We start from the raw sequence: 27195 nt of genomic DNA on the forward strand, positions 1-27195 counted from the left end.
TCTCCATCCTTTTAAAAAAACCAAAAGAACACTGACCATACACTTTCTGGCCAAAGAAAATGAAGAGCTTTAAGCTGGAGGCTCTTTCACCAATAAAATGAGAACTGCCCTCCTGGTGGGCAGCCAGACCAGAGGGGGAACGGCGGGCGGGCGAGCGGGCGGGCTGCCCGGGGCAGGACACTGACATGCCGGATGCAACTGCCCTGTTGTGGTTACAATAGAGTGAGAAGTGTGAGCATGGGTTTTATAGAACCGCAAAGTAAAAGTCAGGGGCCTGGAGGGGGGGCGGTGACCTCCCTCGGCCTCAGGCACCCTTGTCAAGTCCCCTGGAGAGGCAGGTCCCCGGAGGGCCGTGGCATTCTTCTGGGGTATGGTCCCCAGCCAGTGGATGGCTTCCCAGGGGCTTAGTATCTTATAAAGTCTTTAGGGGTCAGAGTCCGGGTCTTGGAGCTACCACTTTAAATAAAGCTGGTGGTAAGCATGACAAAGCACGCCCGTCACCTCTGACCCCTCCTAACCACAGGCTGCCTGGCCCTGAACCAATAAATACACCCATGTGCAGGTGCCCCAGCTGACCACAATGAGCAGAGGGTCCCATGGATCTCCCAATGAATCTCCCGGGCAGAGCAAAAGGACGAGTCCAGCTGGACACCAGAGAAAGCAGCTGTGACGTAGTGAAGCCACAGCTGCAAGGGCCCCTCCACGTACCACAGCCAGGTTTGTGTGGGTGGCCCAAGTCTCTAGGGCCCCAGACTGAGGGGACTCTAGTGTGCATATGTCCCGAGAACCTGCCAGTCCATGAGCTGTGCTGCAACCCTGGTGACCCCGGGCCGGGTGTCCTGCCCGGCAGGTCCCTTCTTGGCAGCTTGCACAGCGGAGGGATCCTGAAGCAAGAACTGAGAAGCCCTCTTCTGCTTTCGTCTGGGCTGGCCCACATGGGAGAGCATGGAGGACGACGTGGAGACACACGCCCAGCTCCCCGCCCACAGAGGGGCAGGTTTTCTGCCCACCATGTGGTGGGTGCATCCTGCCTTCAGGAAGTTAGGCTTCCTAGACAAGGGGTCTTCCTTTTAAATCCGAGATCTGCGATTGGTCACTGGGTGAAAAGAAACAGTCTAGTGGGACAAATGAGATTCAGGTGGCCTCCACAAGTGACCTGGAAAAGAGGTGATATCAAGGCTGCTCTCTGCACTGTGATCAGGGCTCAGAGGCCAGCCGACCCGGGGATCTCTCCTTCACGACAGACAAGACGCAGAGAGCCGACTGCCAGCGCCTCCTCCCTGGCTTCCAGGCCTCAGAGTCACAAGAGTAAAGGGGGTGGGAACTAAGAACGGCTGGGTGCACTTCCGCTGCAGGCCCCAGACCCCAACCCCAACCCAGGCTAGCAGAGACCCCGCTCGGGTGGCCTGGTAACCATGCAGACGCTACGGAGGAGCTGTGTCTTCCTACCTCTGAGGGACATGGAAACGACGTTTCCCAGACTTCCGGTGAGGGCGAGGTGGTCCAGACACAGCCCACCTAGAAACACGCCCCGCTACCAGAGAAGACGGAGGGCGACAGCGATGGGCTCACAGGCCTGCACAGCGCAGGGTGAAGACTGAGGGAGAGCCAGGGCAGCCTGCGCACCCCGGGAAAGGAGGTCTGTACTCCAGAGGTCCCCTTCCAATTCAACTGGGACATCCAAGAATAGAAGCTAAGGCTGATGCACCCGTCTACGTCGATTCTCTCACGTCCCTGCCAGTGAGCAGGCTGGCTCCCCAGGGAAGTCGCCACGTGTGCTGGCCATGGGATAATGAAGCTTGAACGTGACAGCTCCTGGAGCAGGTGCGTCGCCATTCGCCCGTGACGAGTCATAAGTCTCCACATGTGTGGGGTTTCAGGGAGCCCCCAGGCAGAGGGCTGAGATGCAGGCAGCGCGGCCAGGGCGGGGCGCGGGTTACAAAGGCCCGTACTTGGTCTCATACTTGGACACGATGGTCTTGCACTTGCCCACCTCCTTGCGTAGCTCAGCCACCTCCGTCCGCAGGGCCATGTTCTCCTTCTCCAGGAAGGCTGCCCGGATGGTGATCTGGTTTTCCTTTAGGCGCCGGGCGTCCCGGGACCGCTTGGCTGCCACGTTGTTCTTCTTGCGTCTCGTCCAGTACTTTTCATCCTGTGGGGAGATGTCCTCTGTTGGTCTCTCCTCTTTCCCCACAAGAAAACTCAACCTTTCTCCTCCTGCCAGCACTCCACACCCCAGATTCCTATCACTCATCTGGTGCAGCCAGAACGAAAGCTGGGACCCAGGAAAGTGAGGCATGTGCCAAGGACAGGAGGGGGCCCTACTCTTTCCCCAGGAGGAGAAACAAAGCCTTTCCGTATGAAGAGGCGGGGTGGAGGGGACGCCAGTTGCTGGGAGCCTGCTCTGTGATGCTCCAACGTAAAGCACTGTCATGCTGGTGATGGCTAAGGTCCAGTCCCCTGCGTTCAAATCTTGCCTCTGCCCTTTACTAGCAGAGGAACCATGCTACTTTAACTTGTCACTGTTCCAGGTCCTTCATCTTTACAACGGGGGACAGGAGTGACTACCCCATAGAGCCATTTGAGGAGTAAATGGTGCTTATTACAGTAAGGACCACATAAGCGCTTACGGTTTTCACTGCATCATGAAAGCCCCAGAAACCTCTGATAGGCAGTACAGTTATTCCCATTCTACAAAGGAGGAACCTGAGGCCCAACGGTGCTCAGTGGCAAAGTGGGGCCTGGACCAGGCTCTACCTAACTCCAAAGCTTGGGTGAAAAGTCCTTCCTGTGAATTTTCCATAGATGAGGATAGAAAAGCTGTAAAATCCTCCTCTCCCTCCCCATCCCAACTCCTATGAAACCATCAGCTTGAAAGCTGTTTGCGACATACAACTATCTTTTGTCCTTCAAAGCCAGGGCTTGTTCAACTCAGTTCCTGTGGCCTACTGAGCTCTTGCCCAAAGGCTGGGTTAAAGCCAGGGAAGCAAGGACACCAACACAGCCACTGGCCAATAAGCAAACAGAGAAACTACAGGCAGTCACGCTGGGGACAAATGCCACCTGATTCCCTTTCTTTCTGCCAGTTGCTGCAGGATATGGCTCTGTGCTCTGAACTCATGCCTTTCTAAACGGTGTCCGTATGGAGGGAGGATCCTCCAGATAAAACCCAATGTGAGGAAGCACCGCCCCCCAGCTCTTGAACCAATGCTATACCCTCACTTATACAAACAGCAGATTACCTTCTGCTCATCTGGGACAAACACCTTCTTGGCCTTTTTGATCATGGGCTGAGGCTTCAGGTCCTCCTCTGCAAACTTGTGCTTCCGAGGGTTGAAGAGTTCCCCGCCTGGCACACTGGAAAGGACCAGGTCTGCGGGGTCAGGATTGAAGTTCACATCCACCTCCACACAACTGGGGTCAATGGGACTGGGTGTTTCCCTCTCTTTTTCCAGGGAGGATTCTGAAAGACACAGAGGCAGGTGGTCTCAAAGCAGCCCACTGAACAGCAAAGACATGGCACACACTCAGATACCTGCTTGAATCTCAGTGTCACATAGCCACGGCCACCTGGAGGGAAGAAAAACCACACAGCACCAGCCCCCAAGTCAGACTGGCATATGTGATTCAAATCAACACCACAAACATGGAAATAATCCTTTCCTTTAGGAACAAAATGGTGAAAAGTAAGCAGAGGCCCTTGAAAAAGACAGGATTTTCTGATTGTTTTTCCCCCCCAGAAATATTAAGCAAAACATTAAATCATTATCCTCCTTAACTTCCTGTGATCCCAAGCTCTCAAGTAATGAGAAACAGCTGCACGTCTCCGGGAACTACAATGGGTTAGGGACACAGTCTGAATGATGAAATGGCTTTCACTTTTGAGTCCTTAGAGACATACTGGTCACAGTGCTCATTTAATCTCAAAACAACTCTGAAAGCAAGATGGGCGTTAACTTTATCTTACAGATGAGGAAACTAAGGCTCAGAGAAAGGACATCATTTTCCCAGGTTCACTCATAAAGTAAATGACTGAACTAAAATTTAAGTCTGGGTCTGGCTGACTCTGAATCCTTCTTCTTTTCTGCTCTACTTGTCTGCTACTTTATAGTGGATATTGGATGAAAGGGACGCTCATAATTCAAAGGTTATCAGAGACCAGTTATTTAAAAAACCTACACCTTTGGCCTACTCATTCAATGCTACTGATAGGAGTGCACAAAATACGTAATTATTCAATCAATAGCTATTTACTGAACACCTTCTATATGTCAGCTGCTGTCCTGGTAAAGACAAAGCAGTGAACAAAATGAGTAAAAATCTTGCCTTCATCGAATGTTATTCTAGTGGGAAAGGCTGACATTACACAGCTAAAGCTTAAATATCTATAAAAGCATGAGATGGCCTGTGAACATCTGCAAGAAAACACTTCAGAAAGAGTGACCACCAAGTGCACGGCTTGGTGCCCAGCCAAGCACGGGTTTGTTCAAGGAACAGGAAAGGAGGCCGGTGTCGCTGGAGTGAAGGGGAGGGAAGAGTGACAAAACAGGAGAGGAACAGAAAATATAGGGCCTTTCATGCCAATAAAGCAGTGGTTCTCAACAGGGGATGATTTTGTCCTGGAAGGGACACATGGCCATGTGAGAATTATGCAGAGGTGGGGGAGGCCCTCACCGGTAGCTCAGTTGGTCTGAGCATTGTCCCAATATGCCAAGGTTGCGGATTCGATCCTTGGTCAGGGGTCAGGGCACATACAAGAATCAAACACCGAATGGATAACTAAGTGGAACAATAAACTGATGTTTCCCTCTCTCTCTCTAAAGTCACTAAGTAAAAATAAAAGAAAAAAAAAAAGAATTGTGGCAGGGAAGGGAGCACTACTGGCATCTAGTGGGTAGAAACCAAGGATGCTGCTAAATATCCTATAATGTATAGTATAGGCCCTCCCCCAACTGCAACAACAAAATTACCTAGTCAAAATGTCAATAGTGCCACTGATTTTGACTTTCACCCTGACATGGGAGAAACCACTGGAGGGTTCTGAGTAGCGATGTGGCATGCATGATCAGAGTTAAATTTTAACTGGATAATGCACATAAACTCATTGTATCCTATTAGAGGGGATTAATTACAAAGAGGGCTAAGCATCAGAAAGGAGTAGCCAGGGACCAATGTGGTCACTGTAGGGATACTGAGGCCGCCAAACTCTACACCTGCAGAACTAACAGCCAAGGTACCAAAGGATGACAACTAGAACTCCCATACCCCACCGCTGGGAGTATCAACACTACAACCACATTGTACACTGGTAGTATCTATAAAAGCTGAATGCATGGCCCTGGCCGGGTGGCTCATTTGGTTGGAGTGTTGTCCTGTACACCAAAAAGGCTGGGGGGTTCGATTCCCAGTCAGGGCACATACCTGGGTTGTGGGTTCAATCCTCAGCTGGGGCATGTGTAGGAGACCACTGATCAATGTTTCTCTCTCACACTGATGTTTCTCTCTCTCTCTCTCACTCACAAATCAGTGAAAAATATCCTCAGGTGAGGATTATAAAACAAAAAGCAAAAAGCTGAATGTACGTATGTCCGATGACCCAGCCATTCTACTCGTATATAAACAACCAACCAGAATGTACACATATATTTACCAAATAACACGTACACAAATATTCATCCCATTGTTGTGCATAACCCCAAACCAGAAGCACTAAAATGTCCATCAACTATAGAATATATATGTGGTATGGTCATACAGTGGAATACTATACAGCAAAGAAAACGAACAGACTATGCTACAGGCAACATGTATGATTCTCATAAACAAAGTTGAGGAAGGAAGGTAGACACAAAAGAATGCATATTACTAGTCTTTCCTATAGAAGAAACTGAAAAATTAAGAGGGAAAACCCTACTTTCATTTTTACCATGTATACAATTCTTCAATATAGATCTTACTTTATCTGTTTTGTGGTTCTTCTGTCACAAGAGTATTCCTTAAGCATGTTCTGTAAATCTATGTTGTTAGTGTAAGGAGATTCCAATGCCCACTTAATTTATGTGTGTACTATTAAGCTAGCTATAGCCTTGGCTGGTGTGGCTCAGTGGACTGAGCGCTGGCCTGTGAACCAAAGGGTCGCCAGTGTGATTCCCAGTGAGGGCACATGGTTGGGTTGCGGGCCAGGTCCCCCAGTGGGGGTTGTGCGAGAGGCAACAACACATTGATGTTTCTTTCCCTCTCATTCTCCCTCCCTTCCCTTCTAAAAGTAAAATAAATTTTAAAAATCTTAAAAAATAGTTTTTAAAAAGCTAGCTATAGAAAGCTATAAATGTAACTGAATATAAATTAAATTAATGTATAATAGTTAAGAAAGAGGACATAATATACAATTCCATTTCTAGAATATTCAGTTAGAAGCAAAAGGAATCTTTGGTGATGGAAATAAAGTTAGTGGTCACCTCTGGGGAGTAATGACTGAATGGGGTCACAAGGCGCTTTGGGGACACCAATAATGTTCTATCTCCTGATTTGGGGGGGAGTCATAGGGGTGGGTTCACTTTGTGAACATTTATATGATACGGACACTGCTGTGTGCCATACTTAAGAAGGCTGACTTAAAAACCCAATCAAAGGCAAATGTCATCCAGGTGATCTCAAGTACAAGATGGGGGCTCATTTCTAACTCTGCCACCTACCCACACATAAAAGCAGCCTCTCGGGCAGCCCAACCAGCACAGAAATAAGCTGCCTTTGAACAAGAATTTGGCTGGAATCAGCTGAAGCCTCTACATCTAACCCATTTACAGGAAAAAACCAAAACAAAAAACCTGATAAGTGACACCACGGGGTTATGTAGACAGAAAAATCCAGCATGTGCTAAACTCTACAGGATAAATGAGTCCATTTCTTCAACAAATAAATTGGAAAGAAAATAAAAGGAGGGAGAACCCTATAGCTTACAAGAGATTTAAGAGCCCTAACTGAATGAAATGTGTGAGTCTTGTTTGAATCCTGGTTCAAACAAACTATAAAACAGTAGCATTTATGAGACGACTTTTTGGAAATCTGAATGCTGATGAATTTATTGTCAAGCTCAGATGTAAAGCTGGTATTTTTGTTATTTTTTAAAATAACTCATATTTTACATACACATTGAAATATTTATGAACTATAATATCTAGGATATGACTAAAAATTATCAGGTGAGGTGAATGGAAGTGGTTACAGAAAACAAGACTGGTTAAGAATTACCAAAGCTGAGTGATGGTTACATGGAGGTTCATTATAGTAATTTTCCCTTTTGTGTTTGAAAATTTGTCCATAATGAAAAGTAAAATTTTAAAAAATAGAGCATGAGAATTTTTTAGGTATGGGTTCCCCGAGTTCCACATCAGCTCCTGGGACCCCTCCAGGAGCCACCAGCCTGTCGGCTTCTCACCGAGCCTGCAGAAAGCTTTGCAGAGACCCCTGAAACAGTGGCCATGCCTCCCCTGAACGGTTCATGTCCAAAGGGCATGAAAACCAACCATCCAAGCAACCCACCCATCCCCAGAGGTAAAACAGAAAATGGGCAGGAGGATGAAGGAGGAATCCCAAAGATGCCTTCTTTGTGCCAGTGCCTAAGCAGTACCTGGATATGGAGCCAGACAGCCTGGGCTCAAGTGCTGCCTCCACTACCTGCCAGCTGTGTGACCTTGGGCAAGTTGCTTAACTTCTCAATTTCCTCACCTATAACACATGGGAAATAGTATCGATCTGATAAGATTCTTGTGAGGATTACATGTTAAGGCCTGGCACAGAGTAAGTGCAAAGTAAATGCTAGCAGGTACCATTATTATTATTACTGCCCGAGCTTCCCAATAACCTGTGGCAAAGGGCATGCGGGGAAAAGAGCTGCGCAGAGAGAACGCAGAGTGGGATTTCTGAACCGCAGAGCCTCAGACCGGAAGCCCTCGCTCCACCGCCCTGACCAGCCGCAGCACGCCAGCCAACAAAAAGGCTCCAGCACCTGGCGTGACTGCTGCTCTTCCTTCAGCCTTGGGAACTAGGCGGGAGGGGGGGGACCAGAGGGGTTCTGCACACCAGGCCTCCCCTGAGAGACGGGGCTCACTGGATGTGTGGACATAAGAAGCCTGCAGTGGGAAGCAGACTGCCTTAAATGGGACAAGTGGCCCTGCCCCAAGGCCCGTCACCAACCTGTGCTGGACACGGTCTCAGAGGGCTGAAAGACGGCGGTGGAAGAGGACGGCGGGGACGCTGTGGAAGAGCTGGCCGACTCCTTCCCTTCTAGCTCGGCCACAGGCAGCAGTAGGTTCTGGGCCAGGTGGGTGGGGCTGGCGGGGATGCCGTTCTCCAGCAGGAACTCGTCCAGGTCCATGTACTCCAGGTGGAAAGACTCGCCATCGTATGGGATGGTTTTGTCCCAGATGGGTGGCATGAGGGAGGCTGAGACGGCCATGGTACTGGCTGCTGCGGCCTCGTCTTCCTCCAGTTTTTCCTTCCCCTTTTCCTTATCTGCAGGCACAAAATCTGTGATGAGATGCCGCACAGGAGGGTAATTCGATCCCAGGAGGGGAGCACTGAGCTTCACAGGGCTGGCCCATCCCTCTGCGTCCTGATCTATGCCATGCATTTTAGAGCTCACTGTGTTCTCCATTTACAACCTGGTGCTGGACCTAGGCCCACTGGTCTCCTCTGGAGTGGCAGCGTGTCCTCGTCCATGCCTGGGCTTCCCAGAATGCTCACCACAGCTCTAATGTGGTTAATTCAGAATGGGCTGTTGGATTAGCATCTGGAGGAGAGAGGCTACAGAGAGGAAAGGGAATGTCTGAGCCTTCCTGGTATCTTTTCCCTGTGGTAGGAAAGGGGTGATTCCTCAGGTCAAGAACTTTTGTGTTCTCCTATCCTGTCCCCTCACCCCCTCCAGCTATGGTTCTCCATAGCAACCCACCCCGGGGCTTGAATCCCAGCTCTGCCACCTAGTTGCTGTGATGTGCAACCTTAGCCATGTTATTTCACCTCTCCCAGTCTCAGTACCATCCACTGTAAATGAGGATAAAGCTTCCTCTTTGGTGTAAAGACAACATTTAAAAGTGTCTTAGAGAGTTCTGGAAAAATGGCAGGCACTCGTTACTTCTTGTGAGCTCACTGAAGGCAGGGACTGTGTCTTAGTCATTTCTAGATCTCAGGGCCAGCACAGGAGCAGGATGACCTGGGCCACGGGAAACTGTGTACTCGGAATGAAGGCGGCTAGGTTGGCACAGAGATTCCCTTAAGGCTTGTTATATACCGAGGTGTGGAGCTGTCTTTTCAGGACCTTTTTTAGACCAACAGTTTCAAGAGAAGCCTATCCCGGAGTAAGCAGAGAAGACTGAAGGCAGGTTTTCAGGGAAGGAGGAGAGGGTGGAGATGAAGCAAGCTTGCTCCCATTCAAAGCAAAGTTCATCAATTAGCAGGGTCTGGGTCTCACCTAATTGACTCAGTCAGAAAGTTATGTGCATGGATATCTAAGAAAGGGCAAATTACAAAAAAAAAAAAAAAAAAAAAAAGACGAGGGAAATGTGACAAGGTTGGAAGGAAATCAAAGTGACAGGGAGGTTAATCGGGGAAGTGGGAGATAAAATCATGACAAGTTCATAATGGGTTTTCAAATTGAGGGCGACAACTTGGAACTCTGGATTCTGGAGTGAAAAAGAGAAATCAAGTATGATTATGTTGGAAATAAACCAGCCATGCATGGACTCCCAGACCATTGCTGGCCGAATAGAAGCCTGTTGGTCCGATAAAAATGGGGTAAGAAGGTGGAGGTTTTGGCAAACAGAATATGGCCACGGCTTCTAATATGAATTAACCTGAACTCTTGCAACTGCCTTCTGTACCCAGGCTTTGGCTGAAAACCAAATGGGAAGAAAGCCGAGCTCTGGTGGGCTGAGTGGGCCAGATAGCCTCATTCTCCTCTCCACGATCTTCCTGTTTTTTTAAATTTTATGCACTGATTTTATAGAGAGCAGAAGAGGGAGAGAAAGAGAAACACCAATTTGCTGTTTCACTTATTTATGCATTCATTGGTTGCTTCTTGTATGTGCCCTGACTGGGGAATCAAACCCAGAACTTTGGCGTATGGGGACTGTGCTCTAACCAACTGAGTACCCGGCCAGGGGTCTCCTACCCAAGATCTCGACTATAGCCTGTTCAGAAATGACTGTGACCCACATTGGGATCAAAGGAGACAGGAGAAGAAAGGAGAGAGAAAAACAGCCACACTGAAGGACAAGTAACAATTAGCTCCAGGTTTTGCTTAACCTAAGCAATTAAAGGTATTTTTAAAAATTATGTATGCATTTATTTATTTATTTAAAGAGAGGGGAAGGGAGGGAGGAAGAGAGGGAAAGAAACATTGATTGGTTGTTTCTTACATGCACCCTTACCAGGGAGTGAACCCTCAACCCAGGCATGTGCCCTGACTAGAAACCGAACTGGTTACCTTTTGCTCTGCAAAGTGACCCCTAACCAACTGGACCACAGAGGTCAGGGCAATTAAGGATATTTTTAATCAATGTTTTTATAAGATGGAGTTTCAATTGTAAGAGACAATAAAGAATTAGGACCCTCACCCAGGTCACAGGAATTAACATTAGCGGTTGCCAGTGATACAGTCAAAAGCAACAGATGGAGAGTTCTAAGGTCTAGCTGTGTGACCTTGAGGAAGTATCCTCACCTCTCTGAGCTTCAACTTTCTTCCTCTGGGAAATGGGGATCATACCCTCTACAGGACTGCTGTGGAAGACTAAATTAAACAAGATTCTGTCCAAGTGCTTTGTGAGCACCCGCTAATGTAAAGTAGAATCACTGTTATGGATAGTTTTTATTTGGCAATCTTGAACAAGAACTTGACAGATGTGTACCCCTGTCCCAGCAGCTTGTCTCAGCCCCAGATTTGGAACAAAGCATCGCCTTAAAAACAAACAAAAGGGTCTTTGCACATGAGGTCCTGAAGCAGGAGAAAGCCTGGCCTCACCTGATACGCTCAAGCTATTTATAATCCAGCGGTGACAAACCACAGGACTGGAAGCCTCAGAGCACACCCAGGAAAGAAAGAAAACTGATTCCCCAAGACGGGTCATCCACAGAAGGCCTATTGCTTCCCAAACCCCTCAACTACATTGATGGTTCTTGGAAATTCAAAGGTCTCGGATTGAAAGCACACCCCCGTGCACCTGAAGCCACAATAGGTGGCACTCTGCCGCTCTCTGAACCTCGTGTTGCCGGGCCAAAAAAAAAGGCCAAACCTGCTTTCCACATAGGCTCTAGGGACCTTAGTGCCCTAGGAAACAAGAGGAAGCCTAGCGCTGCCACTGTGGCCCCCAAATTCTAGGGTCAGCCCAGAAAACCAGAGGAAGGCCCTCCGTGGCCTTATTCTGATCTTCACCCCGCTAGCCGCCCTACCCCCTTCTCCACTTGGGAAGGGGCCTTGCATCCCTTCTCCTGACCCCCCTCCCCCGCCTCAGCAGCAAGCCTGGACACACTTCCAGGGCACCTCCCGTGTGCGCCCAGTAGCGGGGATGAAGACAGGTCCTTCTCCCGGGAGGGGACAAGGCGAAGAGGGAAGACGAACTGCCGCGTCAGTGAGCGCTTCCCAAACGGCAGTGGTCTTCGGCATCACGGAGGGGGGCTGCTCCTTCAGATGCAGACCTGCCCCAGGACCTGCAGGTCCGGTAGGCGAAGGGTGGGGCCCAGGGACCGGCATTATAAACAAGCCTCCCGGGAGAAGGCGCCCGGGAGCGTAATTTAAGGGGCTTCTACGACCCCCTTCAGCCTGCTCAGGAACCCCTACACCTCGCGCGCGCTGGGGCGGCCCCAAGGACCTCCTCACGGCGACCCCACCCCACCCTCTCCCTCCTGACTCTTCCCCGCCAACCCCCACCTGACTTAACCTCTCTCAACTTGCCCCAGACCTCCCCTCAATCCTCTTGCCTCGCCCACCAAGCCCTTCGTCATGTATGGGCCCAGCCCCCTCCGCCGGACCACATCACCCAGACCTCCGACCTTCCGGGCCCCGCCCTCGGAAGGCCCCGCCCCCGAAAACCCCGCCCCCTGGCGCGCGCGGACCCCGGCTCCTCACCGAGGCGCGCCTCCCGCGGGGGGTTCTCCATTAGCTTCTTCAGGACCAGAGGGAAGGACCCCTGCAGGCCCCTTTCCCCAGCCGCGCGCCCCGGGCCTGGCCCCGCCTGCGGCTCCACAGGCGGTTTCTTTCCACTGCCCGTGTCGGACATCGTGCCCCACGCTCTGCTCTCACGCCTCGGCTCTCCCGCCCGCCCCCCAAGAAGGGCCGGAGTCGTGCGACCCGCCGCAGCTGCCGACAGGGGCAGCTACTGCGCAAGCGCCCAACAGCTCCCCCGCCTCCTTCCATCTCTACCCCGCCTGCGAACTTGCTCTGGAACATTAATTATTCATGAGGCCAGGCCAGCTTTCCCAGACCGCAGCCTTGGATTGGTCACCTGGCGAGGAGGGCGGGAGCAGCCTTCCGGACCGTGATTGGTTAGGCTGCCACGATAAGTGAGACACGTGCGGGGCCAGGTGAGGATCAACGCCGGAGGCCCCGCCTTGTCCGCCCGAGTCACCTGATTGGTGCCTGCTGGAGTCTCTGTCATAGGTCTTCTTCGGCGGTAGCTCCTTCCCTGATACCAGAGGTTTCACCTTCGCCTTCCTCTTCATGACCCCCGCTCTCATCCCAGACCACCGCGACCGTTCTCCTTTCCCTCTCATCTCAATCTCGCCACCTTCGGGAAAGGCCACTGAAGGGAGGTGGGCTGGGAACTGCCGGGAGAGCCTATCAGGGAGCCCGTTGGGGACGCACGGCCCACCCTCCGCAGGTCACATGGAGCCCCAGCCGAGTCTATTCGCGCGGGGTGGGGTGGGGGGAAGAGAAGGAAGGCGGGGAGCAGCCAATGGAGGGTGGGGGCGGGGCCCGGGCGGTGCACGAGGCTCAGCACGTGCGGGCCTGCGGCAGGGAGGGGAGGAAGGGGAAGGGCGGGCCTTCTTGTACCCGGGACTCTGGTCTGGGCCGTGGGGCCGGGACGCAGAGTTGAGCCTGCACCCCTCCTCCCCAGAGGTTGGCCGAGGGCAAGGCGGCGGACGGCGACCTGCTCTTTCCGTAGGGATGGCCGGAACAGGGGCAGGCTTGGCCGCCGCTGAAGGGGGTGTCAGGTTCCTCACTGATCCCGGGTGTCTGGCGCGGGCGTGGCGGCCAGATAAACACTAGCGTGGAGCGAAGCATTCTTGAGGCCGGGGCGGGGCGGGGTGGGGGTGGAGAGAACGGGCCCATCCGGGCCAGGGCCGGGGTACGCGCTTCTGTCCTCCCACTTACTAGCTCTGACCTTGGGAAAGTCCGGTTACTTCACTTGAGCTGCTTTCCCCATTTACAAAATTAAGGAACCGGAGGAGATAATCTCTGGAGTCCTAACTCTGCAATGCTGCTCCTCTCTAGGACTTTTCCATCCCTTTTCTAGGGACAAAAACCAGAAAACCAAACTCCTTTACATAGGGTATCGATTCCACGTTGTGTGGGAGGACCACCTCCTCTCTTAAAATGTAAGCACCCCCGGGGAGCTCCTCGGGAAAGGTGAAAACGTAACGTGTGAGCGCCGCGCGGACGAGGAGACGCTGCAGGAAGCCGCTCCCGAACGGCGCCCGGACCTCCCTCCCTCTGCGGCACGGCTCACGCCCGGCCTGGAGCCCGACCCACACGGGACTCCGGCTGCCTCAGCTCCCAGCGGGCAGGGGCTGGGGCTTGTTTGTCTCGTGTCCCGGGAATGGCGGGATGGAGACCGGGTCCCGGGTAGGGCCGTGCCTGCAACACCCAGCTGGCCGAGAGCTGTCAGGCTGGGGCGACGGGCATTTCGCCGGGAGCCAAGAGGGAACAAGAAATTGGGCTCCTGCACAGGCCTGGAAAGGTGGGGCGGCGGGGCGGCGGGGCGATGGAGTCTGACTCCGAAACTCTCGTTTCCTGCCACGCTCATTTGTCCTCGGTGCCTGCGGTCGCTTCCCGCTCCAGGCTTCCTGTCCTTACGGGTCACATGGAGACGTATGTACGGACCCGCCTCGTGGGGTTTCTGCAGGCCGATGCGCGACAAACGCGCGATTGCAAGCCTGCAACAAGGGGTCGTTTGCATCATTTTCCAAAACAAACAATACTACTACTGGAACTAATGGGCACAAAGCCACCTCCTGGCGTGTCCATCATCCTGGAGGCCAGCCCAGTGCCCATGTCACTCTCAGTTCAGTGGGAATACTGAACTGTGGACACAAAACCTGTGGTGTTGCAGAGTTGTTAGTGGGAATTCTGTATGCGCCTGACATAGCTCTGGGCGGAACTGACTAGAGGTTTTTAGAAATAAATTTTAGAAGACTTTCCAAGGGAGAGTGATTAAAACAACATATATAAAGCTTTTTAAAAAATGGCTAGTTTGGGGGAAAATGGGACAACTGTAATAGAAAAATAAATCAAAAAAATTTTTAAATCGCTAGTTTGGCAGTGGAGAGAGAGACTTACTGGATTAGAATCAAATGTATATTTTCATGGCTAATATGGCATTGTTGAAGGGGAAAAAATCTTCAAGTATTAGAGAAGGATTTATGATAACAGTGGAAAGTTCTAGCATTTGTTTACAGCCAAGGTGGGATACAGTAAGGGGGAGTAAAAGATTTAGATATTTTTAAGGCTAGTTATCAAAAGGGGAAAATGTCGACTCCACTCATCACCCACCTGGAGCAAGTCACCTGCCAGGCAAGCGACAGTGGGGAGAAGCCAGACAAGCAGCTCAGGGCTTCAAAGTTAGTTCTGATTTGGCTTTGTTTGCGTCCTGACACTCCCCGGAGAGGGATTTTCCCCCTGGATAACCACAGGGTAAATGGTGTGGCACAAACACCGCAGGAACACTGCAAACGTGTTCTCTCTCGTGCCTACTTGCAGGCTGGGCGGTTAGCCCCGTCGCCGCCTGGCAGCCTGCAACAGCAGCATCCTGGAGGCGGGAGCCATTATGTTCTAGTCTCTCTCTGGGCCATCGCCGCCTCCCTCTGCCTCCCGCCCCTGGCACTGAAGTGGGATGGCAATGCAGCCTTGCCCCTCCTCTTAGCGGAGAGGCAAGTGTTGGGAGAAGTAATTAGCTCATTGCCACAGTGCTGGTGAGCCCTACAAAGAAACAAATTCCATAAAAAGGACATGTTATGTGGTTAAGGCTTTAAAGGTAGGAGGTGGTACCTTCGTGCTCTTTAGTAATAGGGTTTCTATGCAGCCACTTGCAGAAGGCATGGTCCTAGGGACAGCGGTGGCTGAGGGGGCAGGCCTGGGTAGGGTGTGCCCTCAGAGACTGAGAAGCCATATGGCCCGGGCAAGTGACTTCTCTTGCCTAAGCCTTCGTTACTCTTCTCTCGGAAACAGAGATGGATATGCTTCCCTCACAGAGTGGGTATGATGGTTACGTGTGAGAAGCAATGCCAAGTGCCCGCCTGGGACAGTGTGGCATGGAGCGGGGGTGCCTCCACCCTTCTGCTTCCACTCAGGTTGTGTTGGGTCTGGAGTGGAATTGTTTGGGGTGTAGGGACAAGGCTGTGTGGTGGAGGGTGAGCTCTGGAGTCTGTGCTGGAGCCTTCTCCAGAGCTGGGCTGGCTTTCAATTCTATTCTCCCCTGTTCCGGAAACCTGCTAACCAGCCCAGGTTAAAAAGTTAATTCAGTTCATTTGAGCACATGCAGAACACGTGCCTTTAAGCCATCCACCCAGAGGTTGGAGTATTATCATTTAAACTTGAAGTTTAGAAGAGCTACAACTCCAGCATGGGAGCCTTTGGCCAGATACCCCATATTGGTCTCTTTGGCCACACATTCAGTGTCTAGTAGGACAGGACCCTTCCATCTTTCGACTTAGTGTAATATGTGACATAAGCCTGGTGTCCGTAAGACCAGGGTGATGCTAAGGCTTCCACTGAGCTCTAACAGAGCCCGGTTAACTGTGTGTTTTGCCAATACCACATGCAGGAGAGTACAAGGCTTCGTTCAGGGTAGTAACTCAGTAAATATTTGCTGGCTCATTTGTTGTTGGTGCTGGTGGGAGGGTTAACAAAACCTTTCAGAGCCAAGTCAGGTACATTTGGAACGTTATTAACGTTAAACAACAGTCATTGTGTTTCACAGTCAGACCCAGAATAACAGACCTGGCAAGTGCCCCAGCACTAGGCTGACCAACAGCTGCCTCCTTTCGAGCCCACATACCTGGGGGCTGTGGTTTGTACCTTGGCCTCAGTGTGTTCTAGGGTAGAAGGGGTGGGTGGAGGCTCTTCACTAACTCTTGCCCATCTCTTCAATACTCTCAAGAGTACTACTTTCCTGTTCAGCTTGCGTTTTGCCCGCTCCCAGGATTCTGATTGATTACAGGTGGAGAGCTGCCCGAAGGGGGCTGTTTCCAGAGAGAAGCCCTCAGTTCCAGTCTTTGTCATCTCAACAGCCACGGCCTAATGGCCAGGGATTCTCCTGTGAGCCTTATTGGTTGTGCAGTGGTAGGGTCTGGGCTCTGGAGCCAGCCCATGTGGGTCTGATTCCTGCTTCAAGTACTTCCTGTGTGGGTTCCAGCAAGTTACTTAACCTCTCTGTGCCTAAGCATCAGAAGTAAAGGAGTCCAGCACTTGGTGCATAGCAAATGCTCAACTGAAGTTAACTCTTACTATAATTCCATCTTGACTTGTTCTTGGACTACCTCATTCTTCCTCACTTGCTACCTCCCCTCAGTGAGAATAGGAGGGGGCAGTGAGGGGGTGAGGGCCTTGCTTCACTTCCTGTATGACCTTCAAGGCCCTGGAGGCTCTCCCTGGTCTATGTCTCTCCAGCCTCACCTCTTCCTCCTCTCCTCCTTGTTCACCTTCTGCAGCCACAGTGGTCTTTTATTGCTCAGACATGCATGTCTTTCCTGCCCCAGGAAAGGCCTTTGCGGGTGCACTTCCCTCAGCCTGAAAGGTCTGGGTGTAGCTGGTTCTTCCTCTCCCTCCAGGCCTCAGTTTACATGTTACCCTCTCGGACAGGTTGGCCCTGACTGCTGATTGCTGGCTGTCTTCCCATGGAGTGCAGACGCCAGGCAAGTGGGACCATGCCTGTCTCAGTCACTCCTAGCCACCAGTGCAGCAAATGTTCAGTGACAATGATGACAAAGCAAAGGATGACTGAACAGGTCCTGCCCTGACCCGGATTTCAGAGACCCTGGGATCCTGTGGGCAGGGTCGAGCCTGGAAGCAGGCAGAGGTGAGTTGGAAGCCCTGACAACTCTGAGCCTCAGTCTCCTCATCTGCAGAACGGATAATTACACTCCCCTGGCAAAGCCAGTTCACAAGCAGCGATGTCAAAGCACTTAGCACGACACCCAGCTCAAACTCAGGAACAGTGGCCTTTCGATTCAGGACGCATTCCTTAAGCAGCCTGGCCTTGGGTCGGAGCCTGTCAAGATGCAAAGCCACATGGAAGCGGTGCTCCTAGACACTGCCATCAGTTTCTGGCACCCAGTGAGAATGAGTTCTCATGGTTCTCTGATTGGTGACAGGGGACAGGTAGTTCAATCCTCCAAGAGGAGGCTACCCAGGCCCCTCATCTGCACCACTGCCTCTGTCCCAGCAAGTCCCCTGACCTTAGGCCTGTTATCGCTCAGCTCTCTCCCTGGCCCGTCCAGCTGGGCTGTGCAGCTTGGTGCAGGGCTGATAGCCCCCACCAGCCTCAGCATGCATTCCCAAGGAGACAGCACAAACTCGCAACATTCAGTTATTTTAAGGAAAACATTCACAGGAAGGAGGGTAGAAAGAGGGGAAAGAGGGTCAGATTGCAAATGTGATGTTGGTGGAAGGAGCATAATGCCAGGCCCAGCTGCTCTTTGCCTTTCACAGAGAAAACAGCACGGGACTTCACAGTTTGCAAACGCTTTCACACGGGAAGCTCATTCAATCCCGGCAACAAGCCTGTGGAGCAGGTATTCCTTTTCCCAATTTTTACAGACTGGGGGTGGAGAGAGCAAGCTATGTCTAGGATACCCTACTTGGTGGTCCACTAGAGATTCTAGTTAGGAGCTCCCTGAGGTGTGGACCCTGCCTGGCCAGCTCAAAAGGAAGGCCATGTTCAAACTTTGGGTGTGTTTCGTGCTATATGGCTCTTTGGAAGGCCTGAGTGGCCAACGCTGTCATAAAGATGGGGACCGGCCTCTAAGCACAACCAAACCCCTATAGGGTGAGGGAAAGAAGGAGCATAAGGAGCTAACAGTGTGGTTTAGAGAAGCAAGGTCTTTCCAGAAGCCAGAGAAGAAAGTGAGAAAAAGTGAGCAGTCTGGAACAGAATTGCCTTTTAGAAGAGGATCCTGGGGAGGAGGGGCAGGAGTGGAAACAGCAAGAATAGTCCTTAGAGATCAGGGCTCAGAGACAGAGGGGACATTGAGTCAGGGCTTGGGGTGTAGACCACCCTTTTGCTGGACGTGGATTTCTCTACCCACAGGAAAGCTGGCCAAGCTGGTGGCCCAGAGTGACGGGCTGCCAGGTGGACATTGTAACCTGAAGCCAAGGGAGGCTGGAGCCTAGTCTGCTCTGCTGGACAAAATCTGCTTACCTAGGGATAGGGAAGAGATGGAGGTCTGTATGTGCAGGCTGGGGTGGAGAAACCCCAAGGTCCGCCTTAGGGAGCGTCTTTGAACTAGAGACTGGAGTGAGAGGCTGCAGGAAGAGCAGTCCCGTGAGAGCACACCTGGAATAGCTCACGCTCTACGCACTTTCCTCTGAAATGCCCTCACACTGGCACCAAGAGAGGCTCTGCACGTGCCCTAAATGTGTGCTGAAGCACAGTCAGCGGGCGGGAGAAAGGGGGGAGTCCGCAAACAGGTCTCAGTCCCCCGTGAGAAACCTGTTCTCATTACATCAAAGCAAAGGGCAAGAGATCCTACGGGCAACTGTTTCTGGGGCAGTTGGCACCTCAGCTGTCTTCCTCCCACTGAGGGCCAAGCCAGGGAGAGAAGCTGCTTCATCAAGAACTTAAAAGTACTTGCTACACGGCTGCCAGAAATTCTAGTTCTGTATGGTGTGTGTACTCTCTTTTCACCGAGGTATATGGCTTTTCAGGTAGATATTTGTAGATGTTTTATTTGTATAAAACATTTGGAGTCTGGGAGCTTTGGAAGTGCTGATTGCAGGTCGGGCAGTGATATGAGTGCGGTCTCTGGGTGCACTGGCCTCTCGTTTTATCTACCCATTGGCATCTGTCAGTCCCCCAGGGCCTCGTGCTTCTGACCCTCAGTGAAATACCACAGAGAGAAGTGACAGGAGGTGGCCTGAGACACTTGGTCCATACCCCTTGGCCCTGACTTTGCCCATCCATAGTGAGTGATGGGGCTTTTCCGGCTGTCACAGGCTCTGTGGACCAGCTGGGAACCAGCGACCAGCAGCTGCTGCCACACTTCAAAGGCTTTGTTATCCTCATCGGTGGAGGAGCAGCGCCCTGAGTTGCCCCCGAGAACCCTTCCCTGTCCAGCTGGGAGCTGTCCCAGCAGGCGGCTAGCAGCCTTGCCCTGGGTGCCCTGGGCCGTCCTGGACACCCCAGCTGTCCGGGGTGCCTGGACCAAGGGAGCCCCCTACCTCTAGCTGCTGGAAGGACTTTGGCTTCATCTACCCACAGATGCAAGGAAAAGTCTGCTGGGACTCATCCACCAGGCTGGGTGGAAGGTGTCCTGAGGAGCTCAGCTTCTCCTGCTGAGCAGCTGGGGTCCTGAGTACGAGGAGCTCCGAGGGTGGCCTGGGCTGCCCCAGTGGGAACCACAGGGTGCAGCCTAAAGCTCAGTGAGACCCTGGGACCCACCTTTCTTTCCCTGGACAGTATCTCCATGGAGTAGAGCCTGCCACCCCTCTTGCCCTGAGCCAGGCTCCCCGCGAGGTGGAGGCAGGGAGGGCCTAGACTACGGCGTCTGTTCTCAGGCTCCAGAGTTTGGGAGTGGGCTGAAGTCCTGCGGCACAAAGTTCTGCGGGCACAACCAGGGCTACCTGGTGATGAGATATCTCAGTTGCCAGCACTGCAGGTTGAGGGAGAGGCCTGAGAAAGTTCCCCTGGGGGGACACACCCAGGGCTCCTAAGTGAGACTCAGGCAGCAGAGGACAGCTGGGCTCCTTTAAAGGCCCCTGGGTGTGTGAGCAGTGAGGGCCTAGGTGTGAGTCCCTGACATCTTAGAACAGAGGAGATGGGAAGAAATACTTATCAGCGGGGAGCACCCTGAGCAAGGGGCCCCCGAAGCTAGTCGTGGCCTTGGGCTGCTCAGACAGGAGCTGGGAGACACCTGGTGCGGGCCACTGGCTCTGCCCCTCAGTCCACGGTCCACACCCTCCTCTACGGGCTCCCGCGCCCCGTGTTTGCCTGCGGTATCCTAGGAACCCAGGCTTTGAGCCTGTGGTCCTGTTACATAACAGCTTCCCGCCCATCCGTGGGTTCAGCCCTCCCGCGAGCGGGAGCTGAAGCAGGCGCACGGAGGGAAGGCTGTTCTCCCGACAGGAGGCTGCCCAAATCCACCGTCTCTGCCAGTCCTCTGCCACCCCAGTGTGCAGAGGGAGGCGACTTAATAAGCAATCTGCATCCAGCACGTTCTCTCTGGTCCTGTCCTCGTCCCACGTGAGCACAGCACCTGTCAGTGGCCACACGCTGGCCATGGTGTCCCCAAGCTAGCAGGCAGAGGGGGGCAGTCCCTGAGTTGCAGTGGCGCTCCCCACCTTGCACCCCAGCCCTTCCTCCTGCCCAGGAAGGGACCAAGGACAGACCTCTGCTGGCGACCCTCCCTAGCTCAGAGATGCCTGCCCCGTCACTGTGCCTGTGGCTGCCCCCAACCCCTCGGGCACCTGGGCAGCCAGCCAATGCGAGCCACCTCCATTCCTACCTGTCTTCTTCTCTGGCCAAGGCAGAGAGTGCTCCAGCAGGGACTTGAGAACCTCAGGCATGTCCATGGCAGGGGCCACTCCAATCCGGTCGCAGCTCGACATGGCCTGGCAGGAGGAGCTTGCTCTGGGAGTTTAGAAGCAGCTGGAGAGGCAGGAGCTGGCCCGGGAGCCACAGGCTCCGGAGGCGGGTGGGGCGGGAGCCGGAGGCAGCCAATGGGCAGCACGGACCCTGGCCCGCCCGTCCACCCCCAGCTCGGCCACCTGCCAGCTCCGGCTGCAGCCGGGCCTTCCCTTCCCCGCCGCCTGGCAGGGCAGGCCTGGCCCCGTGCCAGCTGCAGCACGTGGAGCCCCTGCGCCAATCCTCCGCCAGACAGCCTGTGCTGTTATCTAACTTTGCAAAGGGAAGTTCTCCCCCAGGCTGGGAGCCATGACCAGGGCCTGCCAGGTGAGAGCTGTGAGTCGGCTCCACGCCCACAGCGAGCGTGCACCGGAGCCCCGGCCCCGTGGAGGGCAGGGCCTGCCATGGAAACCAGCTTGGGCTGGGACTTGAGGCCCTGGCACTGCGGGCAGCTCAGCACAAAGGATGAAGCCTGTGTTTGTGCGCACGGGCACGGGAAGGCGCCTTGCACAGGCACCTGCGGGCTTGTGAGCCTCCAGGGGTTGTGTGTTTTGGTGCCTTGCAAGGTACATGGGTGTGCACGTGGCATGCATAATTGGGGCTTTCTACCATCTGCAGAGCCTGAAGTCTGTTCTCTTAGGGAAAGTGACAAAACCTACAGCCTGGGGTCCCTTTGGTCTTCCAGAGAGGGAAGAAGAGGCAGGTGCCTGCAGACAAATGCCAGGAGGCCAGGCAGAGCAGGCACCACTGAAAGGGGGCAGCTCTGCAGACCTGGCTCAGGCTTGTCCTGGGTGATGTCCTGCTTTCCAGGCCGTCCTAGGAACCTTGGTGGATACTGGCCTCTGTGGTTCCCTGACCACCTGAATGTGTGGTTGAAGCCAGGTTTCTGTAAGTCACCTTCCACCGAAGACCAACATCAGATTTGGCCAGGGGGTTGTCAGCTCTCAGTCATGCCACAGACTGATGGGATCTTGAACAAACTGTGCAGATCTGGGTCCCCAGTCCAAAATTACTGAATACTGTGACCCAAACCACTGAATGTTGTAACCACCTTCAGCTCTGACACTCCCGGTTGCAGGCAATGAGCAGTTGCTTCCTTTACTATAGCAATGTCTACACAGTCCTTCGTCGCTCCTCAAAATCCCGTTTTGCACAGATCCAAACATACTCCAGGAACCTCTTCTGGCCTCTTCACAACAGCCCTCACCTTGTCTTCTAATTACCCTCCCTCCCTAGTGACCCTCTTATCCCCAAAACCACGTTCTTTTCCCAAATTAAAATTAATTTTAATTTTTGAATTAAAAAAGCAGTATATGGCTCCAAAGCTCAAAACTTTTGATAGACATTCTTTAAAGATTTTATTTGTTTATTCATTTTTTTTTGGAGAGAAGGGAAGGGAGGGAGAAAGAGAGAGATATCAATGTGTAGTTGCCTCTTGTGTGCCCCCAAATGGGGACCTGGCCCACAACCCAGGCATGTGCCCTGACTGGGAATCGAACTGGAGACCCTTTGGTTCGCAGGCTGGCACTCAATCTACTGAGCCACACCAATCAGGGCGATAAAAGATATCCTTTAGAAATGTCATTTCTAAGCCCTTGCTGGGTAGCGCAGTTGGTTAGAGTCTCATTCCAATACGCCAAGGTTGTGGGTTTGAACCCCATCAGGGCACATACAAGAATCAACCAATGAAAGCATAAATAAGTGGGACAACAAATCACTGTTTCTCTCTCTCTCCTTTCCTCTCTCTAAAATCAATCCATAAAAAGAAAGATAAAAGGAAGTATATATATATGTAATGAAATCTCATTTTAAAAAAAAAGATTTTTATTTATTTTAGAGAGAAAGGAAGGGAGAAAGAGAGGGAAACATCGATGTGAAAGAGATACATCAATCAGTTGCCTTTCACACACCCCCAACTGGGGACCTAGGCTGCAACCCAGACTCGTGCCCTGACCAGGAATCGAACTGGTGACCGAACTCTTGGTTCACAGGTCATCACTCAATCCACTGAGCCACACCAGCCAGGGCTGAAATCTTATTTTCTTAAATGAGATTCTGTATTTATCCTTCTAGCACCCTTTACCTCTGTGACCCCGGGGGTGAGGATGTGGTGGGCCTCCTGTGCTGGCTGCCTTGATTTGCACACTGGGGTGACTGAGGCTTAGCTGGTACATTAACCATTCCTTGGCCAAAGAAGGCTGTTGTGTGCAAGGTCGGCTGACCACAAAGGTGGGGTGGGTAGGTGCCCATCGATTGCAGAGGCAATAGGAAGCACTCTACATGTCTCAAAAAAAAATTACCCACCTGCTGCTCATGACACGTCATTCTCAGAGGTGTGTTCCTGTGAGCTCTCTGCAGAGCCCTTTCCACGTACAAAGGCACTGAGCCTCCAGGGCTGGGAAGGAGTGCTTACAGCATACCTGGCATGGCCTAGATCTTGTGAGGGATGGCACCCCTGGTCAGCTGCTTATTTTACTCTTTGGTTTTCAGAGTTCAAAGAGGTCCTGATGTAGGCCCACTATCTCTCCAGCCCAAGGATGGGTCTTCACTTTCCCTTTGGGAGCAGTACCTTGTCACTCCTCTTTGGGTTTTCAGTGTGTGGCCAGGGATGCCAAGAACCCAGACATCAGCACTGAAGGAACCTTTGCCGATCAGCCAGTTGCCAGTGGTTCTTGATCTTTTTTCTGCCCCCTTTCCGAGGGTCCTTGGAACCTTCACTGAACATGCAGGGTTATTGTGGAGAACAGGTGTGCTGCCTCCACAGTGACTGGTGCACAGAAGGTCCTCAATCAAGTCGGTGGCTGTGCTTACTCATCTGGTCATTTATCAAGCAGCTTAGTCCCTACTGTATACCGGGCCCAAATGATTCCCTGTCCTTGGAGAACTCACAGGTCTTGGATCTCTGCTCCTGGGGCCACCCTGTACTGTAGTTTAAAGCTGTCTGGTAAGCTTGCTAATGAACCTGTGTAGCTCCTCCCACAGGACCCCCCTCCGTCCCCTGCAACCACACAAAACCCGCGATCTGAAAAAGTACCTCCGGCAGATACAGATGTCCTTCCTTGAGAGTTCCTGACCTAATACACACTTTTTTTAACGATGAGGAAGCCCATGTGACTTGGATCACCCTGGGCTCAGAGCAGTCCAGGTTGCAGTCAAGATCATATTCCAAAGCATGATATGGCCCTTCATCTTTCTGGAAAAGCCGCCCCCAGAAAGAGGACAGAGCCAGCTCTCTGGAACCCAGTACAGTGCACATGGTAAAAGCAGGGAGGCGTGGGTGCTCTTGGACTGCCCACGTGGAGGACCTCGAGCAGGCAGGCTGCAGAAGAGCCAGCAAAGGATGGCTACTGGGGTCACTTGTGCAGAGCACAGCTTGTCCCTGTCAGCCGAGGTGCTGCCTGAGCCAGGGTCAGCTGAGTTGCCCTGTTTAGATAGGGAACCAGACCTGCCCCTCACCCCTTGGAATGTCTGCTTTGAGGCATTCCCGGCGCCAGCCAGCCCTGCCTCATGAGTACAGAGCAGCCCAGGCACAAATGCCAGGCAGGGAGGAACAGGAGCGACACCTTGGGGACAGAGGTCAAAATGCGCACATTTATTTTCTAGAACAAAGGCTAAGAGAAGCAAGTTTCTTTCATTTTATTTTAAGGACAAAAATTGTTATTAAAACATCTACATTGTTATCAAGATACTAGACCTTATGAATATTTAATATTAAAGTGTGGTATTCTTAAATTTTTAATACAGACATTTTAAAAGGACCATTAAACTGATTCCTGCCCTGCTGAGAAATGCAGCATCCCTCTTTGCCCCACCCAAAGGGACACTCACATCAAGGGTGCCTGTCCCTCGTCACCATGTTTGCCATGATGTCTTGACCCTGCCTGATGGTGGTGGGCACAGGCCCCGGGGTCAACCCTCCCAGCCTCCCAGTCAGGGCCACAACTGAAATGGCCACCCTCACCGTCCAGGGGCTACTCCTGCCCCCACCCTCTTCCTGCCTCTTGCTCAGAAAGCCCAGGTGCCAGGGCCCCCGGATGGATAGCAGGCTGAAGAAGAAAAATCGAATAATCCTAGTCCCCTGGGTGGGAGGCAAACACCAGTCACTGCCTGTTCTTGAGCACGCTCAGTCTCCCTCCACTAGGGGTGGTCTGGAAGCCACCAGGCAGAGCCAGGCCCAGGCAGGGCTACTTCTACCCCAGTCCCCTGACCACAGCTCTAGTCCTCGAATCCCCCCAAATGGCCTGATGATGCTGAAAACCTCTCCAAATTACATCAGGATGACTGCATTTTCTGACCAAATCTTTACCTTTAGCCCTCGTTAGAAGTGATTCGTTGGATACCACACACATATATAATATTATATAGAGCGATATATTTAATACCTGTGTATATATGTATCACAGGGGCGACATATATACACACTAAAAACAAGGCTGGTGACAAGACTGCAACACCACGAATCAGGGAAAACAAGTGTCATTGACATTCATGGCCACGCCCCCACCTTGGGTGTGGTCTCTCCTCCCCTCCAGCCAGTGCTGGCCAGCAAGGGGTGGGGAGGCGGGGGGAGGGGTGGGGGGGAGGGTTCAGGCCATGATTACTGGGGGAAGTTTGGGCAGTGGCGCCGAGGAACAGGGTTCTCTGCGGCCTGGGATGCCTGTCATCATATCATCGGACACTATCAATCCTTGCTTGAGGAGAAATATGGGGTACTCTATACTCTCCATCTCACCCCCCAAACCAGCCTTGGTCCCTGGTTCCTTTCGGGGGCCCCACTTCTTGTGCCAATAGTGTGGGGCATTCTGGAATGTCTAGGGAACCAGGGGAGGCTGGGTCTGCCCACAGGGGGTGGGGTGGAGAGGAAGGGGTGCACAAAGACATTAGACAAGGAGGACATGAGAGGGGCTCGGTGGGGGGGCAGGGTGGGGGTGTCATCTGGGGTCCTAGGCTGGGCAGGGCTGGGGAGCAGGGAGGGGCCAGGACAGATGGTCATAATTGTATTTGTGGGTCTAGGGGAGAAGGGGGAGAGGACCGTGCTGGGTCCCCAAGAAAGAAGGGCTACACCTGGTCCTGGAGTGGCCCATGGTGCCCAGGGTCATATCCCCCTTCTTTCCGCATCCCCCCGTACCCCCGTACCTGATGCAGAACCTGAGCCCATGGGTGCCCTGCCCATTCCCACCTCTCCCTACCACCTGTCCCTGAGTGGTATGGGGAAGTAAGCTGCTGCTACACTCCCCACACCCATCCTCAGGAGGGGACTTCCCCTCCACAGTGCTGACACCAGCCCTCTGAGCCTCCCTGTCCCAGCCCTGGGAGCCCAGCCGCACACTGAGTCAGAGGCTACCTGTCACATTCCTACCCAGAGCCTGGGGGCTCCAGCTAATCAGGGGCCCTGAGTCTTCTGACTAGTTTGCACCTCAGCTCTACCTCATGCCGTGGGATAGAGACTCTGGGCAGATAACGCTTCTCTTTCAGGCCTCAGTTTTCCTATCTGCGAAATGGGTTTGGGCCGGATCATCACTAAAGTCTTCGAGGATCTACAATCTACATTCAATGGCTCAGGAGCGAGAGGCTCTGGGCTGGTGGCCTCACCAGAAAGCCAGACACGCACAGGTCACTAGCCCAGCCCCTCCCATTCTCCCAACCATAGGGAGAACTGAGGCCCCAGAGGGTAAGTGACCAGTCCAGTGTCCCAGCCCCATTCTGGGGCTGCATGTTAAAGCTAATTGGGGCTTCCTGCCCTCTGTTGTGTCCTGATCTGCCCCCAGAGAGGTGGGGGTGGAATGAAGGTGGGGCAGGGAGAAGGACCCTCCCGCTGCAGATTCAAGTGGGGACCCCAGGCTCTTCGGCCCTGAGCATTGGGCCCCCTTTAGGAGCAGGCAGAAGTTAAAGCTGTAGCTGAAGCTAGAGGGGCCAGCCAGACCCCTCCCTCCCCAGCCAGGAGCGCTGGGGGTGGGGGAGGGCCTGCCAGGGCTTCAGCAGGATGAGGCCCCTGGGTCTGCCTGGGGCCACAGCACGTGCATCAGATGTGCACACGGGGGAGGGGGGACGGATGGGATGGGTGGGGCCTCCAGGGCCAGGGGCTGCCTGGTGAGGGCGGCCCCCACCCCCGGCCCTGGCCTGCCCTGGCCCTTCTACCAGGCCC

The 27195-nt window shown here is 52.9% G+C and overlaps 1 protein-coding gene across 5 annotated transcripts; it reads right to left on the reverse strand.

Moving 5' to 3' along the window:
- Positions 1–1060: 1060 nt before the first annotated feature.
- TEF (TEF transcription factor, PAR bZIP family member) lies at positions 1061–21091 on the reverse strand. 5 transcript variants are annotated; one of them, XM_090272364.1, is made up of 4 exons: positions 20932–21091; positions 8197–8514; positions 3243–3463; positions 1061–2152 (listed from the first exon to the last, which is right to left on the reverse strand). In XM_090272364.1, exons 1-4 carry the CDS (start codon positions 21032–21034, stop codon positions 1937–1939), a joined length of 858 nt encoding a protein of 285 aa, XP_090128490.1. In that variant the 5' UTR covers positions 21035–21091; the 3' UTR covers positions 1061–1936. The 5 variants fall into 5 exon arrangements, with proteins under 5 accessions (XP_090128490.1, XP_090128486.1, XP_090128489.1 ...); XM_090272360.1 differs by lacking the exon at positions 20932–21091 and adding an exon at positions 12498–12912; XM_090272363.1 differs by lacking the exon at positions 20932–21091 and adding an exon at positions 12621–12904.
- Positions 21092–27195: the final 6104 nt, after the last annotated feature.

This window comes from Furipterus horrens, unplaced genomic scaffold (assembly GCF_987537825.1).
Source record: "Furipterus horrens unplaced genomic scaffold, mFurHor1.1.pri manual_scaffold_4, whole genome shotgun sequence".
Classification (NCBI taxonomy): Eukaryota; Metazoa; Chordata; class Mammalia; order Chiroptera; family Furipteridae; genus Furipterus; species Furipterus horrens.